General features: G+C 39.5%; 1 protein-coding gene across 5 annotated transcripts; it reads right to left on the bottom strand.

Moving 5' to 3' along the window:
• Window positions 1–206: 206 nt before the first annotated feature.
• Window positions 207–19,266, bottom strand: tekt1 (tektin 1). 5 transcript variants are annotated; one of them, XM_057839019.1, is made up of 8 exons: window positions 19,125–19,266; window positions 11,436–11,640; window positions 11,195–11,360; window positions 7,254–7,376; window positions 7,034–7,180; window positions 6,653–6,878; window positions 3,510–3,681; window positions 207–3,398 (listed from the first exon to the last, which is right to left on the bottom strand). In XM_057839019.1, exons 2-8 carry the CDS (start codon window positions 11,599–11,601, stop codon window positions 3,160–3,162), a joined length of 1,239 nt encoding a protein of 412 aa, XP_057695002.1. In that variant the 5' UTR covers window positions 11,602–11,640; window positions 19,125–19,266; the 3' UTR covers window positions 207–3,159. The 5 variants fall into 5 exon arrangements, with proteins under 5 accessions (XP_057695002.1, XP_057695001.1, XP_057695003.1 ...); XM_057839018.1 differs by lacking the exon at window positions 19,125–19,266 and adding an exon at window positions 18,126–18,191; XM_057839020.1 differs by lacking the exon at window positions 19,125–19,266 and adding an exon at window positions 15,194–15,266.
• Window positions 19,267–19,407: the final 141 nt, after the last annotated feature.

The raw sequence follows: 19,407 nt of genomic DNA, 5'->3' as shown, positions 1-19,407 counted from the left end.
GAACATGACATGGAATAATTCCCCTATATTTTGCTTCTTGCAACCAATTGAAACTTGCCTGTCGATGGCTCTCGAGGAAGTCTAAGACTCATGTTGCCCATGGCTTTTTTGACTGAACGCTTAGCATCTGGGGACTGCTTTGCGCCCCTTCATCTGCAACAAACAGCTCTCATTGATGCCAGATCACTTGTTTTAAAAAATGTTTTCATAAACTCCCAAGGCCTAGACATTCTTTGCATAGGGTTAGAATTGAATTGCTAGCAACTTCCCAACTTTTATCAAAAAAATTATCATTAACTTCATAAAACTTTTAATTTTATTGAGAGAATACAACTGAAATGATATGGTTTGGTGTATTTGGCTCTCCTAAACCTTTAACCCCAACAATCTTCAAATTTAGGTTTTAGAATGGAAGGTAATTTTAAATTGACAGGCAAATGAGTCCAGTAGTCAAGTCAACCCTTTTTACATTCAATAGTTGGCATAAGTCAAAATTCTTTCTAAAAAGCGCTTGAAAATCATCTAGAGATGTGACCGAAATTTCGGTGCTGAAAGCTTTCGGCCGAACATAGCTAAAATTGCATTTTCTGTTTTCGGTTAAAAGCCTGTAACACCGAATACTGTGAAGAGCCGTAGTCCTCTTGTGATGACGCAATGAAAACACGGTGAGAAACAACACGACTGGCTCACAGGCAACATGTCCACGGTTTGGAAGTATTTTGAGCCATCAAAGAAAGATATAAATTATTAAATTAAGAAAAATAAAATAAATTTGCTTAATCGCTGATTCAAGCAGCTTCTGAAGTTGCTTTCCGTTGATGTCCCGCATCACATCGAGTACAGTATATTTGAGACTACGTGAGTAGTTTGGAGTTTAGGCAAATTTGCTTGGAGTTCAAGCAAACAATATACTGTGCAAGTATAATAGTATTCAAATGCATACATGTGCATTTGCTGTGGTTTAGTACATTAGGTTTATAGCATGACCACTTCCTTTTTTGTCACATTTTTTTCCCGCCACTTCCACACCCCCTCTAGCAGATGTCGTTTAATCCGGAAGTAATGACTTCACTCGGCTTCATCGCCGCTAGAACTTGGCCCACCCGGCTGGCTCTCGGTCGATTCCACTTTATGCACGGCAAAACACTTGAGTCTGTCTTATTTTAAGGAGTAGAAGAGATTGTAATAGCCTTGTAAATAGCTTTACTAGTTTCGGCAGGAACGGAATTTTTTTTTTTTTTTTTGTGAACTACAGTTCCACACAAACATGCGTCAAGATCTCATTTAGCAATGGGAAGCTTAGACACATTTTTCATGGGCAAAAAAAAGCGCATTTATCAATGGTTCATCGGCTGTGACATGTGTTGCTTTGACGACATCAACACTGTTCAGTTTCCCACAACGCACCCTATGATAGGGGTTTGAAAAATCAGCATGTTTTAAACTAAATGTCTCGAGCCTCCGGGGTTGTAGCACCAATGCTAAGGCAAAGGGCATTAATCGGAAATAATGTTTTTTTTTTTTTTTTGATTAAATAGTAAATTATATTCGTGTGAATTTTTCAGCCTTTCAGTTTTTCAGTCAAGTGTTTCTAATATTCGTCCCTACATTTGCTGTTGATCCATGCATTGCCCCACTTTCACCTTTATGACATTGCCTAAACTCCTACATCCCTTGTCTGGGTACTCACATAAGCTAATCAGCTGTTGGATATACGGAGGTCTAGTCGACAGCTCAGAGTCGTTGAACCCTTTTCCATTGTTAGGTAGGCCCATGATGTGGAAGGATCTTGTTCTACATGAGAAGCCACTGCTCCCTTTTTGAAACTCTTCAAAGAACACATTTTTATCATTTGGCTTTGAACTCAGTTTAAGAGTCTGTACCTTTTAAGTAGTGGCTTTTTTTTTTTTTTTTTTTTTTTTTCAATTTGTTTCATTGTTTTATTGCTTGTACATTTTTTCAGCTGTGGCTGTGCTTTGAAAATAAAGTTGAGTTAAATCTCCAAAATCATGTTTTCACTAAGCTTTCTCTACCTTTGTTTTGAGGGGGAAAAAATATTGATTTCAAGACTACAAGCAGGTCGACACAACATGGTCAAAAACACATCTATCGGTTCTCATACAGTGGAGAATTGCACCTTGGAAAACGACTCATAGTTACCAACCACTAGGAATTTATTCCAAGAATTACCCAGGTTACAGCCAGTAATACAGAAAAAAGGTCCACAGTACCAAGGCTACCCACAAAAGGCTTTGCAGCAAGGGTAAGACTGTCATAACAATGTCTTCAGCATTCTCATCATAAATCATTAACCTACTTTGGAAAGTTCAAACTATCTTGTTCTGATCCAATGAGTCACCCACCATAAAGTCTTGCTGCAGTCATCAAGTGATAGCAGGTTATGACGTCTTATGTCCATTGATGCATTAAATACCATATTAGCCCGAATATAAGACGGTGTTTTTTGCATTGAAATAAGATTGAAAAAGAGGGGGTCATCTTATATTCGCGGTCTAGACATTATACCAATTCACGACGCTAGATGACGCCAGATATTATTGAAGGGATGTTCTGTTATGACAGCTCTCAGCTACTCTCCCATTCGCGACGCTAGATGGCACCAGATTTCATTGACGCGATGTTCTGTCATGAAAGATCTCAGCTACTCTCAAGTTTAACCAGTTTGCATTATTTTATTGCAATGTTTTCTTAATCAGATTTGTTTTAAGACTACAGTTGCAGTTAGACTTCACTTTGATGGTTAATGCAGTTATTGCCATTTTGTTGTTTTATCACAATAGATTGGTTTATGTACATTTCAAAAACCAGAAGCCATTAATTTACGAATGTGATTGCAGTTTAGTTTACATATTTAAATGTTCAGATATTAAGATTTGAATGGGGCAAAATAACATGCTTTCTCTCTCAAAGATATTGTTATAATAATTTGTTTCAGGTGTACCGTAATTATTTTCTGTATAAAAAGGAATTTGGTGTTCAAAAAGTCTTTTTACAAACTTGAGTCTTGAAAAAGAGGGGGTCTTCTTATAATCAGGGCCGTCTTATTTTCGTGCCAATACGGTACTTAATTCAAACATTTATAAACTCTTGACAAGGTAAGCGTTGTTCTAAATCGCTACCTTGTTGGTATCTCACATATTATAATGATATAGATACTTGACTCTTGGTAAAAAATGTGTTGTCAAAAAATAATGTCTCCATGGAGTACGCTGCTTGGTCAGAAGTTGTGTATGACAATAGGTTTCCTGAGCTGGCCACATATGACCTCGTCAACATAGAGGAGCCTGTCTTTGACCTCAATATTGTGTCGTAGCTCCAGCTGGCAACGGACCAGCGCCCTCTGCTGCTCTTCTGACTGATCCACTGTCTCATGTAACCTGACAATGGAGATAAGGAAAGAACACCAAATCAGAAATTAGATCAAGAACATGATATAGGATGAGCATGTCCTGACTGGACGTACTTGGTGATTTGAAAAGAAAGCTGACCGACTTCTGCGAGGAGTTGTGATTGCGCTGGATCGTGGCATTTCTCTTTAGTCGGCCTCTGCTGACGCACACTCAGCCTTTTCTGAGCCAAACTCAGAAAACGGTTATTCTCTGTGACGGCCACTATGAGATCCTCACGATTTTTCTGCTGGCTGGCAAACTCTGACACGACCTAGCATGAAACAACAGGCCAGTCAAACCATGATCAGCCATTAGGTGTGTATAGGCACTAGGAAGAATAATAACAGCTGTACAGTGGGGCAAATAAGTATTTAGTCAACCACTAATTGTGCAAGTTCTCCCACTTGAAAATATTAGAGAGGCCTGTAATTGTCAACATGGGTAAACCTCAACCATGAGAGACAGAATGTAAAAAAAAAAAAAAAAAAAAAACAGAAAATCACATTGTTTGATTTTTAAAGAATTTATATGCAAATCATGGTGGAAAATAAGTATTTGGTCAATACCAAAACTTCACCTCAATACTTTGTTATGTACCCTTTGTTGACAATAACGGAGGCCAAAAGTTTTCTGTAACTCTTCACAAGCTTTTCACACACTTATTGGTATTTTGGCCCATTCGTCCATGCAGATCTCTCAAGAGTACTGATGTTTTGGGGCTGTCGTTGGGCAACACGGACTTTCAACTCCCTCCACAGATTTTCTATGGGGTTGAGATCTGGAGACTGGCTAGGCCACTCCAGGACCTTGAAATGCTTCTTACGGAGCCACTCCTTTGTTGCCCTGGCTGTGTGTTTGGGATCAATGTCATGCTGAAAGACCCAGCCACATCTTATCTTCAATGCCATTGCTGATGGAAGGAGATTTTCACTCAAAATCTCTCAATACATGGCCCCATTCATTCTTTCCTTTACACAGATCAGTCGTCCTTGTCCCTTTCCAGAAAAACAGCCCCAAAGCATGATGTTTCCACCCCAATGCTTCACAGTGGGTATGGTGTTCTTCGGATGCAATTCAGTATTCTTTCTCCTCCAAACACGAGAACCTGTGTTTCTACCAAAAAGTTCTATTTTGGTTTCATCTGACCATAACACATTCTCCCAGTCCTTTTCTGGATCATCCAAATGCTCTCTAGCGAATCGCAGACGGGCCTGGACGTGTACGTTTTTTCAGCAGGGGGACACGTCTGGCAGTGCAGGATTTGAGTCCCTGGTGGCGCATTGTGTTACTGATAGTAGCCTTTGTTACTGTGATTCCAGCTCTCTGTATGTCATTCACTAGGTCCCCCCGTGTGGTTCTGGGATTTTTGCTCACCGTTCTTGTTATCATTTTGACGCCACAGGGTGAGATCTTGCATGGAGCCCCAGATCGAGGGAGATTATCAGTGGTCTTGTATGTCTTCCATTTTCTAATAATTGCTCCCACAGTTGATTTCTTTACACCAAGCGATTTACCTATTGCATAATCAGTCTTCCCAGACTGGTGCAGGTCTACAATTTTGTCTCTGGTGTCCTTCGACAGCTCTTTGGTCTTGGCCATAGTGGAGTTTGGAGTGTGACTGACTGAGGTTGTGGACAGGTATCTTTTGTACCGATAATGAGTTAAAACAGGTGCTATTAATACAGGTAACGAGTGGAGCCTCGTTAGACCTTGTTAGAAGAAGTTAGACCTCTTTGACAGCCAGAAATCTTGCTTGTTTGTAGGTGACCAAATACTTATTTTCCACTCTAATTTGGAAATAAATTCTTTAAAAATCAAACAATGTGATTTTCTGTTTTTTTTTTCCACATTCCGTCTCTCATGGTTGAGGTTTACCCATGTTGACAATTACAGGCTTCTCTAATCTTTTCAAGTAAGAGAACTTGGACAATTGGTGGTTGATTAAATACTTATTTGCCCCACTGTATACGATCCATAACTAGCAAGATGCCTCGAAAGGGCATTCCGCGAGAAATTCCTAGGAAAATTACGGGTGCTTTGTTGATCACTTTTCACACTCCTTTCAGATTCATTTCTTTTGTCAACTCTAGCACTCTTTACTCATTGGTTAGCTTGGTCTGATGTCTTCTATTTGAAAATTGGTCATTTTTTCAAACCCTTTTTTTAGGTCTTTCACACTATTAATTGCACGATTAATATGAAAATCTGTCTTGACTCCACATAGAAGGTACATTGTACATTACAGTAAATGCAGTAAATGTCATTGCATATAATTGACTTTACAATATATGAATTCAAAATTAAGACTTTGCCAGTAAAATGTTGTCTATAAAAGTCGTAAAGCAATATACCAAACAACATAAATGAATAAAATGAACATTTTTTTTAATAATAGGTCACAATTAATTTTCAAACAGATCATGTGACAAGCACCTTAGAGACAGTCATTTGCTTCACTTAGCCAAAAAGACCTAAGGACAGAAGAGGCAAGATAGATGTACGTAACTTTTTCAAACCTATGCGTTCAAAAGCGACATCAACTACTGAGCGAGAACCAAGGACTAAAGATGAAGACCATGAAACGCTGGAGAGCACCACCGAAAAGTTTGCTCCACTGAAGACGTCAACCCTCAAAAATGATGGGAAACAAAAAAAAATGCTAATTTTCAACGTTTTATTATACATGTTGCTGGTTGGAATATTCAGTCAAAAAGGATGCGGCGTTTAATTCTCCACTAGGCAAGACAGAAAAACGTGTGCTCATACACACCTGGGATTCCTGTATGTACGAGCATGGGCTGAGCTACTATTTAATCATTTATCTTGTAACCAAGTAATTATAATTAATAATAATATAGTACAATAATAATAATATAATAATATTATAATAATAATATAATAATAATAATAATAATAGTAATTATTGTAATTATTGCTGACACTGCATTTCGGGGTCATCAACCATTTTTTCACGCCCCCCCCCCTACAAAAGTCAAACTCCGCCTATGTCTTACAGGCTTACCTTACTAAACTGGATCAATATTGACTGCTGCAAATGAGATGTGTTTGAATTGTATATCTTTGATATCAAGGTACTGATCAAACATTTATAAAAACATTTTAACGGAAGGAGACCCCTCTTTTCTCATTAATTAGATATTTTGAAGGACTAAAGTTTGGGGATATGTTTTGCATTTGTTAATCATTTACAGTAAATGGAAATAAACCAACTCTGGCCTTGCCTTGGTGAGTTGGTCTTCCATCTGGTTTTTGACAGTCTTGAGCTGCTTGATATTGAACTGGAAAGCTGCTGTTGTCGCTTCGAACTGCTTTTGCATGTCAGCGGCAGTCTGTGCCAGCAGAGACTCAACCAGGGCCCTCAAAGAGATGGTGTTTTTCTTCTGCTGCTCCGCTTTGCCGATATTGAAATCAGAGTGGTTTCCCCACTGAACAGGTGTCACAAAACACCTGAAAAAAGATGATATTTTATCCCAACTTTGTCAAGACTGCTATATGAATATAGGCCCTACAGTAAACATTTCCAGGGTAAATCAGTAATTCAGACAGATCCTTCTCAAATTCAACTTACAAAGGGAATTAACAAGAAGAGCATGGCTGTTTACCCTGAGGTAGCATTACTGGCTTTTAACTTTTGTTCCGGGTTAATAAGAGAATGTGGGGTCATTGCGGCGCAGGAGGTATCTAAGTCCTGAGCCACATATTTCCCCTTGAGGTCCTGTTCAAGTTGAAATTTAGCCGTTTGGTTTAACCTGGGGGAGGGGGGGATATGGAATTAATATAAGCGCGCACACACAGTTGATTATTTTCAAAGTGATTCCTTACCGTATTTGCTCAGTGATCTGCTTAATGACACGCTGCATGAGGGCCATAACTCCCTTGGTGAGATCACCTTCCTTCAGCAATTCCCTGCTCACTTGATCATGCACCTTCTCAGGAGGTTTGTTTCTGCGCAGTTCACACACAGCTTTAAGTACTTAACATTGTACCCTCGCTCTTGGCATGTACATTCATTCATTACCAAAATATTACCAAGGTATTATTACGTCAATCTTCTTTCACGTCTAGCTTTTCCCATTTGCGGCCACAGTGTGTCATCCTTTTCCATCTACTACTCCTTTCTTCTGCCTCCACTTCTAGAACACAAACTGCCCACATGTCTTACCTCACTACATCTATCAATCTTCTCTTAGGTCTTTCTCAAGTGTCTTGCCCAGCAGCTCCATCCTCACCATCATTCTACCAAATATACTCGCCATCTCTCATCTGGTGTTCTAACTTTGCCGCCAAACATCTGACATTGACTGTCCAACATAGGACGTCATTCCTTGAGTTACAAGTCACTCCACGGGCACCATGTCATGCAATTCCTTTCAAGCTATAAAGATACAATGCTACTTCTTCAGACCAGTCGGAAAGGCCTGGCACTGCTCCAACCATCCCAGGGGTAGCAGGCACGGCGCGCCCTTCCGCCCACGGCCGTACCCGATGGAACGCCATCAGCTAGGGCGGTCCTCAAACCCATCTGAGTCACCCGCAACCAGCCTTCGGGAACAGGGCAAGCCATTATTAACAAACTACTTTTTATGATAACTCCTACTCCATTTTTCTTCCCATTAAGATAATTTGAACTTCCCCACGTTTGTATCTATTCCACAGATATACACAGCTGCAGTTGACCTGGAATCTATCACCCGTGGGTTCCTTGGTAAAAAAAAAAAAAAAAAAAAAAAAAAAAATCCAAATCAAAGCCTTTAGTACACTTGCTCATATTAGTTAATTTTTTCCATTTCAGGCAAAATACAAACTTAATTAAAAAATTACAGGGATGTTTGCAGTCCCTCCAGTTGAGAGAGAAATTCAATTCTCAGATTTTTAATTAAGAAACATAAAACGAATCGCATATGGATATAAAACACGCCATTCGCAATGATCAGTGAAAATGTTACAGCAAAGAAGCAAACACACAGGTTGCCTCAAATGGACAGAGCAAATAACACATTTTTAAACGATGTACAGTGGTATGAAACACTATCTGTACCTTTCGGAATTTCTCACATTTCTGCATAAAATCACCATCAAATGTGATCTGATCTTTGTCAAAATCACACAGATGAAAAAAACGGTGTTTGCTTCAACTAAAACCACCCAAACATTTATAGGTTTACGTATTTTAATGAGGATAGTATGCAAACAATGACAGAAGGGGGAAAAATAAGTAAGTGAACCATCACATTTAATATTTTGTGACACTCCCTTTGGCAGCAACAACTTCAACCAGACCCTTCCTGTAGCTGCAGATAAGTCTGGCACATTGATCAGGACTAATCTTGGCCCATTCTTCTCTACAAAAGTGCTGTAATTCAGTCAGATTCCTGGGATGTCTGCCATTAATCGCTGCCTTTAGGTCATGCCACAGCATCTCATGGGGTTAATCATGGGGTTCAAGTCTGGACTTTGACTTGGCCAACATGTATTTTGTTCTTCTGAAACCTTTCTGAAGTTGATTTACGTTTGTGTTTTGGATCGTTGTCTTGTTGCAGCATCCATTCTATTTTTATCTTCAACTGTCTGACAGATGGCCAAAGGTTTTCCTGCAAAACATCCTGATAAACCTTTGAATTCATCCTTCCATTAATGACTGCAAGTTGTCCATGCCCTAACATAGCAAAACAGCCCCAATCATGATGCTCCCTCCACCATGTTTCACGGTGGGGATGAGGTGTTGATATTGGTGAGCTGTTCCATTTTTCCTCCACATGACGTTGTGTGTTACTCCCAATCAAATTAACTTTGGTTTCATCAGTTCACAAAATATTTTGCCCAAACCTCTGTGGAGGGTCCAAGTGCCTTTTTGCGAAAATTAAACGAGCAACAATGTTTTTTTAGACATCAGTAGCTTCCTCCGTGGAGTCCTCTCATGAACACAATTCTTGGCCATAGTTTTACACATAGTTGATGTGTGCACAGAGATATTGGACTGTGCCAGTGATTTATTTAAGTCTTAAGGAGACACTTAAGGGTTCTTTTTTTACCTCTCTGAGTATTGTGCGCTGTTCCCACTCCTTGGGAGAGAAGCAAGAGTGCCAAACTCTCTCCATTTGGAGATAATTTCTCTGAGTGTCGATTGATGAATATCCAGACTTTTAGAGATGGTTTTGTATCCTTTCCCGGCTTTATATAAATCAACAATCTTTGATGGCAGGCCTTCAGACAGCTCTTTTGACTGAGCCATGATGCACATCAGACAACTCTTTTCATCAAGACAATTCTTACCAGGTGTGTGTTTTATAGTGGGCAGGGCAGCTTGAAACAACTCATCAGTGATTGGGCACACACCTGACTTAAATTGTTTGGTAAAAATTGGTTTCAATTAGTGTTGCACCGATACCATTTTTTGGGCCCGATAGCGATTCAGATACCTGGCTGTGCAGTATCTGCCGATACCGATACCATTCCGATACCACTCTGTTTGCAAAAAAAAAAAAAAAAAAAATATATATATATATATATATATATATATATATATATATATATATATATATATATATATATATATATATATATATTCATATGTGTGTGTGTGTGTGTGTGTGTGCGTATAACGGGTGCAACGATACAGTTAAGTCACGGCTCGGTACGATTTTCGATACAATTCAATACATTTAATGCTCTGAAACAGAAAATACAACTGTTTTTTTTTTTTTTTTTTGCTAACAAGCAAAAATAACAGTGCCATCATATAAACAAGCATTTTAGTGCATAATATTTATGTGCTTACTTCTTACTGATCGAAGAAAAATTTTGTATATAAGTGCTGAGAACAATTTTTACTGTTTGTAAAGTGGGTCACACTTTTGATTGCTGCAGCTCTCTTAGCAGCTATATTTAAACATCCTATTTGTGGTCCGAGTCCATCTGTAACATGTACTGAATTAACAGTATTTGCAGCATTATCTATAGTCACTGGTATGGGTTGATTTGGCCTGCTTAACTTCCATTCAGTCATGGCGGTTTCTATTTAATCAATGTAGTCTAAGCACTACGCGTCGCTCTGGGCTCACGCAGCTAATGGCATAGGATCTAACGTTGGACATCTAAGTTGCTATTTGATGATATCTAGTGTGCGCGCTGTGCCGCTTGAGTGTTTTCTGGCCACAGAAGTCACTTCTGCTCATCAACAACAGCAAGCGTTAGCTTATGCATGCTAATCGTTTGTGAATTCCATATGAAATGAGCAGCGTAACATCGCGGACATGCGTTGTAGAATACATCCGTAATATTGAAGACGAAGGTGTAAATTACGTGTGGTAAATTCGAGACAAAGACATAGAAATGTTTGGGAAGTTAGCTCACGTGGGGAGGACAGTATATTAGCGTTCAAATGATGCTAGTAGATGGTATCGGCGCCCTAAAGGTTGGTACTCGTCGATACCGATACCACCAATTCGGGCCGGATCGGCGCCCCCTGCCGATACTGGTATCGGTATCAGTGCAACTTTAGTTTCAATTGCTCTTTAAGTCTCCTTAGGCGGACGCTTCACTTACTTATTTGTCCCCCTTCTGCCATTGTTTGCATGCTATCCTCATTAAAACATGAAAACCTATACATGTTTGGCTGATTTTAGGTAAAGCAGACACGTTTTACATCTGTCTGAATTTGACAAAGATCAGATCACATTTGATGATGATTTTATGCAGAAATGTGAGAAATTCCAAAAGGTTCAGATACTTTTTCATGCCGCTGTAGTCTTCATTCGACTCACCTCTCCTCTATACAGAGAAGAGTAACTCTAAGAGGCTCTTTGCAAGACTCAATGGCTTTTGTCACTCTGTTCTGCAGTTCAATAAGATGATCTGTCTCCAAAATATTCTCCTCCAACTTCTGCTCCAGCTCCTGCTTCACAAACTGAATGTCTCGGACGCGATGGTCTGTGCAGCACCAAGCAGTCTCATTAGTGGCAGTGCTGTCTTAACATGTGAATGCTGTTGTACCATACTGCTTACCCAACCTCTCGCTGTCATCATCCTCCAGGCGCTTGCAAGATTTGCTGCAATCCTCGATCAATCTCGCACATTCTCCTCGAAAGAGCTTTGAGTGGTTCCTTATGACATTGATACTCTCCAGTGTTGAGCCATCAAGCAGATAGGTATTCTTTCCCCGTGTAGACATCTTTCAGCAAAGGTAATGGTGTCTCACGAAGCTAATCAACTGAGAGAGAGAAAAAAAGGTCAGATAAGCCATGTCGAACCTTTACGGCATACAAAAGTGGGGGCATAGTTGGTGCTGTAAGATTTACATCCATTGAAAATGCATTTGGGTACAAACTTTTTTTTTTTTTTAATTAAAAAATATATTCAAATGTCTATATTAGGGTGACCATATTTTGATTTCCAAAAAAGAGGACACTCGGCCAACTTAAAAGTCTGCCTCCTCTGTCTGGATTGAAAAAAAATAGTTTCATTAAAAATAATAATAATAGCTATATAACCAAAGCCACAAATTCAAATTCACAGAGGTTACCTAACAGGCTTTGTTATTCCTAAAATAATAACGCAAAAAAAAAACCAAAAAAAAACACTGCCTTAAATATTGATTTAAAAAATACCTCTTCTGTATAGCGAATCCTTGAATCCTTGACCAAAATAATAGCTTTTTTCAATTTTTACTGTCCAAATAAAAAATCTGAAACAATGTTCTAAATAATATCTCTTCTGTAGAAAGTCCGGCTTTAACAAAAAGCTAAGTTCTCATTCTAGTGAAATAATGTAAATTAAACCGTACCCTCAAGACTATTACAAGAATTGTCGTTGACAAATTGTTATTCCCACTCAATCATTATTCTCATTAAATATTCTGGATTACACGCAACCAAATAACTGAAATAAACTGACGAAACAATTCAACCAGCATGTTTCCAAACGGAGCACTTCAAAACTACATATCCCATAATGCCTAGCGTGGCTTACCTTACTGACAGCTAGCACCGGTAGCTGAGCCAAAAATCAAACATTGCTATAAAAGTTTACATTCATCGGCAGCATAACGATGCAACACCAAACAGGATTTTACAGATTACACAGTACAAAGCTCCGACAGAAGTCAGCAGTTGCCTAAAGGTAAGTTTAGCAAGTGTACATTTGTTTGTTTGTGAATGAGAATTGACAGCTGACGCCACGATAAAGGGAGTCTGTGACTGCGCACGCATGCGCAAATTTTGTATCCAAAGTAGAATAACGGTATTTTCGATTTATGTACAGTTTTAGGTACATGAGCATTTGATTATATACGTATTGAACACAAGTCTTAACAACTGGGCTGGCTCCTTGGGAACACGTCATGGGCCCGAAAGTACCGTAGTATCCTGTGCAAATCGTCAGTCAAAAAACATGACATTTTCATGAATTTATAAAACCCCGCCGGATGTCACAGACAGCATGTAAAACAGGGCCGGAATGTTGGGTACCCAGACGTGAGTCGTTCCCACCCAATCAAAATGTCGGGAATATCTATTGTAGCGTCGTACTGGATATAGAGAACGCACGGAGAGTTGGTCTCACCAACTTTTTTATTGCAGGATTAACGGTTACTGTTGGCCGACTGTGGCCGCAACCACGCCGAACAAGCAATCACCAAAACAAGCTGGTTTTCCCCACCTCATTTGTTCTCCGCGTGCTTCCTCTCTCTCCTCCAGACACATTCTCGCAGTCAGACATCCGGGCATTAATGACGTCACCAGTCACAACAAAGTGTCGCCATATTGAAATGGGGGCAAAACACGGGTCACAAGCAGTTGCTCTGTCGTGCATTGTAGTACAAACGTGTTGAACATTTCTCTTATTTGCGGTCTTTTTTTTCGTCGGAATGACTAAAAGTTGCCGTGTTGCGTGTTGTAACACAAGAAAAAGTTTGGAGCCGCATTTGAAGTTCTCCATTCTTCCTCGTGAGAAGAAAAGGACAAGCAAATGGCTGAAAGCAATCAATCGAGGAACAGTAAAAGAAGATGGTTCCGTGGACCATTCTCGCCAGTGGGAACCTAAATCCAGGCATATTTATGTTTGCAGCCGACATTTTATTACTGGTGAGTAAACTTTAATCGATTTTTTTTGCCCATTTAGCTGCTAGGATTCAATAGACTAGGCAGTGGTTATTATTACCGTAACCGACAACTCGCAAAGCGTTTTTTTTTTTTTTTTTTGCCGTGAACTGCTCTGATCGGTCAATCGGTATATTATTGGCGTGGTGGGAATTGGTTATTTTGCCGTGACGTGTTCACGGCTAAATAACACTTGGAGGCGAATTACCGGTTACACCAGAAATAATCACTTCGTATATACTACCAGTTTTCAGTGCATATTCCACGTAATGGCGTACCGCACGCAGGCTATTTTTAGACCGTGACGTCGCATCGTAAAGCGGAAGTAAAGCCGAAGTGGGACATTATAGACCCGCCCTCGCATAGACACAACGTAATTTGTGCTACTTTTCTCCGGTAATCTTTCAAAAACGAACATGCCGATCACGCATTGCTTTTTTGGAACTTGTAGAAACGACTCTAGACATTACGACACATGAAGGATGTTTTCTTCATACATTTCCGGAAACCAATTGTGAAAATGTGAAGACCGAATCAACTTGCGCGGACTTTAACACCAGTTCGGTGAATCCATTCACACTTCATATGCAGTAAACATTATGTTGGGTTGGCATGGTCTTTCAGAGGACAAAAAGGTAAGCCATTTTTATATTTTTAACTTATTTTTTTAGCTTAAAGTTGTGCCGTACTGCTTCTGTCTGACAATGAATGACCTGAAAAGAATTACAATGGTATCTGACTGCCACTGTTACCGTTTCTGTTATATCTATATATATATATATATATATATATATATATATATATATATATATATATATATATATATATACATATATATATATAAAGACAACATTAGTAAGAGGGAAGTGTAAATAAATTATAGGATTAAGATGTATTATCGTGAAAAAATTAAAAGTGTTCGTTGGCTGTCACTGAGTAGCATTTGCGATAGCTACACAAAGCTAACTAAATTACCCCCAAGAACGGTAAGAGACGTAGGACAGAGGATGTATAAGAAAGACAGGGCTGATGGTAAAGATAGCTTGTTGAAACAGGAGAATGTCATTGTCACTCGCGTCGATAAAAAAGCTAAAGCTATGCTTAGGTCGGCTCGTTTTTTTTTCGTCTTTTTCAGCCTTCGACACTAAAGCCATCTCTTTAACTGAACATTTTTATGTTCTTCCACATCTTTGCCAGTCAATTTGGCACCAGGCACATTATTTTCGGAGAGAATTGGTAGGTTTAGCTCTGTAAACATCTCCTTCGTACGCGATTTCCATTCATTTCTTATTAGGGACAAACGGTGGCTTGTCCCTACTTAGCAACAGTAGCTAATGTCATGAATATTAATGAGCGGAAGTGACGTGTTGCTTGCGGTACGCCATTGATAAAGGTCAACTTACTAGGTGACTTTATGAGGTAGTTGTAGATGTTTCCGAACTCCACTGCAGGTGATTCCTTTGGATTGTTTATCCAGCTATCAGCTGTGACTTTGTATGAGCAGATTTGCAGGCCAATACATGCTAATTTTAAGTTGTATCGCCTCATCGCGTCTGTTGGCAGTGACTCGTGATAATAATAAGTCATGTTTAAGTCGTTTTTATGAAAAAAAGATGCAAAAGATAGCTGAAATATATGAATTTCAGACGTTTGTGTACGAATGTTTACCTGTGTGTGCCCCCATCTCAAAATGGCGACACGTTGCTATGCGAGATGACGTCATCGTGACATCACGCGAACTGCGAGAATAAGTAACTAGATGAATGAAAAACATAATAAACCCCCCACAAATTAATGCAGCCTCAACGGGACACAAGCTAGTGTCCTACTTGCGCCGGTCCCAAGCCCGGAGAAATGCAGAGGGTTAAAAAAAGAAGCCTGCATTGGGAGTGCCCCCTCAAGATTTCTTAGTGCCCACTCTGGTGGGTAAACCTAGATCCGGGCCTGATGTAAAAAGTGGACATGTCCGGGCAAAAGAGGACGTTTGGCCACCCTAATTTATATGTATAGCTAATGTCACTAATAATAATAATAATAATGCATTTTATTTGTAACGCACTTTACATTTGAAAAACAAATCTCAAAGTGCACATTGGCAAAAAAAGAAAATAATAAATAAAATGCAAAAGACTAAGAATAAAACAGTAAAAGCAAAACAGACACAAGCACAGATAAAATCAGATACCAATCAGATAAAAGTAATACAGTCAAATAAAATTAGCTAGAGTAAGCTTTTTTAAAAAGGTGAGTTTTTAGTCCTTTTTTAAATGCATCCACCGTCTGCGGGGCTCTGAGATGGTCTGGGAGGGCGTTCCACAGACGGGGAGCAGCGGCTGTAAAGGCCCTGTCGCCCATAGTCTTGAGCCGAGTCCTGGGCGGGAGTAGACGGTGCTGTTGGCCTGACCGGGTTCTGTCTGAAGTATGTGATGTGAGGAGTTCGGTGAGGTAGGTTGGGGCTACACCGTGTAGACAGTGATGGGTGTGAAGGAGGATTTTGAATTCAATACGGAGGTGAACAGGGAGCCAGTGTAGGGTGCGGAGGATGGGGGTGATGTGCTCATGTTTACGCACCCTCATCAGGACCCTGGCAGCGCTGTTTTGGACATACTGAAGCCTCTGTAGGCTCTTGCCAGGGATCCCGATGAGGAGTGCATTGCAATAGTCCAACCTGGAGGAGATAAAGGCATGTACGAGTCTCTCTGCAGCAGGACGGGAGAGAGATGGCCGGAGTTTGGCAATATTGCGGAGGTGAAAGAAGGAGCACTACAGCTCTGAAAATTGGGTATTACACTAAAATTTTAAACAACTAAAAGAAGGCTACCAGAATTATCTCTCGGTGGGACACTGCATAAGAACACACAAACTATTTATTCAGTGCCAAGTTTTTATAACTTAAAATGTCTGCATACGTTTTTATTTATCATGAAACACCACAGCAAATTTAGTAAGCGTTTCACATTTAAAATTGCAGTTATTCTATCAACCAATTTTAACAAACGCAGGTCTTAACGCACTAAACTGCATGCATTTCAACAACAATAAAACAAGACTTTAACTTCTTAACAGGCCCGGATCTAGGTTGACCCACCAGAGTGGGCACTAAGAAAACTTGAGGGGGCACCCACAATGCAGGCTTTTTTTTTTACCCTCTGCATTTCTCTGGGTTTGGGACCAGCGCAAATAGGACACTGGCTTGTGTCCCGTTGAGGCTGCATTAATTATTTATTTATTTTTTCTTCATCTATCTACTTATTTTCGCAGTCGGCATGATGTTATGATGACGTCATCTCGCATGGCAACGTGTCGCCATTTTGAGATGGGGGCACGCACAGGTAAACAGCCGTAGACAAACGCTGTCTGAAATTCATAATTTTCAGCTGTGTTTTGCGTCTTTTTTCATAAAAACGTCTTAAACATGACTTATTATTATCACGAGTCACTGCCGACAGACGCGAGGACGCAATACTACTTAAAATTAGCGTGTATTGGCCTGCAAATCTGCCCATACAAAGTCGCAGCTGATTGCTGGATAAACAATCCAAAGGAATTGTCTGCAGTGGAGTTCGGAAACATCTACAACTACCTCATAAAGAATTGCGGGATTGCCTGTAAAGACAGCAATGAGAGACGATGTAGCCGCGTGTCAGTGGAAATTAAACACGCCAAGTTTTGGCTAAAAGACAACTTATTCTGCGTCAATTCTTCCTACGAATGCAACGTTGAGCTGCAACCACCTCAACACAAAATATGCACAATATATGAAATCGCATTTGTACTGCACTATCTGTAGCAAACTGCATATTAAAATATGAATAAACAATTAGCAGAGCGCCCGAGACGCCGTTTTGCCGACCCTCTAACTCGTGGGTAATTAGCATATCACAAGTTTCATGCTAAGTGAATCTGTCTCACTTTTTTAGCACTGAAGTACACACAGTTCACATATTTACGTTTTTAAACACATTTAAACAATAAATACCGGCGATGCAACTTCAAATTCAAGGCAAAGTGGTCACAGAGACAGCGCGAACTGACTGCGGCCGTCGTCTTCTGATTCTCTACTGGAAAACGTCCCTTCCGTGTGGCGTGTTGCAGTTTCATTCAAATAAAGTGCGCATGAGATGCAGTAAATTAAGGCGTCCACTAGATGATGCTAATAAGACGTAAAAGAAACTAAGGTATTCAATCACAAAACCCATCAATCTTTTATGCATAACAGAACACCGTCATTTTGATTGGGTGGGCACGACTCACATCTGGGTGGGCCGTGCCCACCCTGGCCCCCCCATACATCCGGCCCCGCTTCTTAACGTTTTGGGGGGGGGGGGGGGGCACAAACAACTAAAAGCTAGTCTGTTCAAGAACATTGGTAAACTTGTTGTCCATTTATTTTTGCAAACTGCAAGGGAAAAAAGTGATCTTATTACCGCATTAGCTGCAGCAATACTAACTACTACACACAGACGTTAAACTAATATGTAGTCACGCGTTTACTACGGGTTGGAACGCACTTTTGTTTGCTCGATCTTTTGGGACAAACGTCCAGTTTAAAGCGCGATTCTCATCAAAACACAATACAATTTCGTCTTTTTAACCATACCTCGTTGCCTCTCGGATGCAGGAAACAACTTTCTGAAGTCGTCGAAGAGGGCACGAACTGTGTTACTATGGCAACAGCTAACAAACCTCCGAGGTGTATTGTAATTGTAATGTCAATAATACATGAACTACAAAGTCACCTATCAACATCCTAGATAAAACACACAGAAAATCTTTACATTGTAATTAATGTTTTTAATAATTGCATTTTCAAAGTGAGAAATGTTTGGTCTTTTTGATACAGCACATTACATGCCTTCATTTCTATACAATAAAAGTTTTTCCGATCTATACATTCCAGCAAACTATAAACAACTATTGTGCATGTGAAAAAAATGTATTAAAACTGTAAAATGTCTCATCTACAGGACAAGAGCCGTGAAAAATATATTTTTGTTAAAATACTGCGATACTTAAAGTGACACGAGCTAACTTTAAAAGGCACTCGCTAAAACATAACAAAACAATTCCAACCTTTTTCAATAAACTAATACAGTACATACATTTGCAAAAAACATAACGCATAGGCTACTGAATTCATATTCGCTATTACTAAAATTTGGATTTCCGTTGACTTTTTGCTTTGAAAACTGAATGGTGCTGGTCCGAAACGGCACTTTTAACTCAGCTTATTAGAAAAAGCTATGAAATAAATCTGTTTTCAAGTCCACCAGGAGTACGTGAAGTTAATCAAGGACTTAATTAACTCTTCCAGCAGCAGCACATTCACAGCCCTTAAATAATCAAATCAAATGAGCAAAAAACAAACAAACAAACAAAAAAAAGCGTATATGGGCAAATTGATCCAGCTTTCAAATTACAGCATTGTCAGAGCAACCTATATACGTATAATTCAGTACACAATGACTTCATGTGAAGTTAATACTGCCTTTTGACTTTGTAAAAGAGAAAAATTTAAAAACTATCTCCAATCTTATCTCTCATTCAGCAGCATTCTGTCAACTTTACAGTAAACACACAAATATTATTTCGTACCAACCTGTTTTTGCTGTAAAAGTAGGAAAACTCCACACAATAACTTGACTTTTACTCATTGAACTGCCCTTAGCGGTACACCAACATACTAATCTTAATTTATCGTGATGTATTCTTTTGCACCCTTCATGATCCATACATTCGCTTACATCAAAGCATTGCATCATCCGTAATTCATGATGCCATTTCACACATACTGCACATAGTTTTTTTTAAAGGATGCTGCTGCAGGTAGAAATAGTGACAGTGTGAGAGTGAAGCATTGAAATTGCTTATTTTACCAAAAA

Source organism: Corythoichthys intestinalis, chromosome 6, assembly GCF_030265065.1.
Source record: "Corythoichthys intestinalis isolate RoL2023-P3 chromosome 6, ASM3026506v1, whole genome shotgun sequence".
NCBI classification, from domain to species: domain Eukaryota; kingdom Metazoa; phylum Chordata; class Actinopteri; order Syngnathiformes; family Syngnathidae; genus Corythoichthys; species Corythoichthys intestinalis.
Note: the sequence above shows the minus strand (reverse complement) of the source record. Positions and strands in the feature narration are given on the sequence as shown.

Coding starts and splice junctions, on each gene's coding strand:
- tekt1 (XM_057839019.1), bottom strand. CDS start 11,601: ATGTCTACACGGGGAAAGAATACCTATCTGCTTGATGGCTCAACACTG. Junction 11,361..11,435: donor TGATGACAGCGAGAGGTTGG/GTAAGCAGTATG, acceptor GGTGCTGCACAG/ACCATCGCGTCCGAGACATT. Junction 3,399..3,509: donor ACAACTCCTCGCAGAAGTCG/GTCAGCTTTCTT, acceptor CTCCATTGTCAG/GTTACATGAGACAGTGGATC.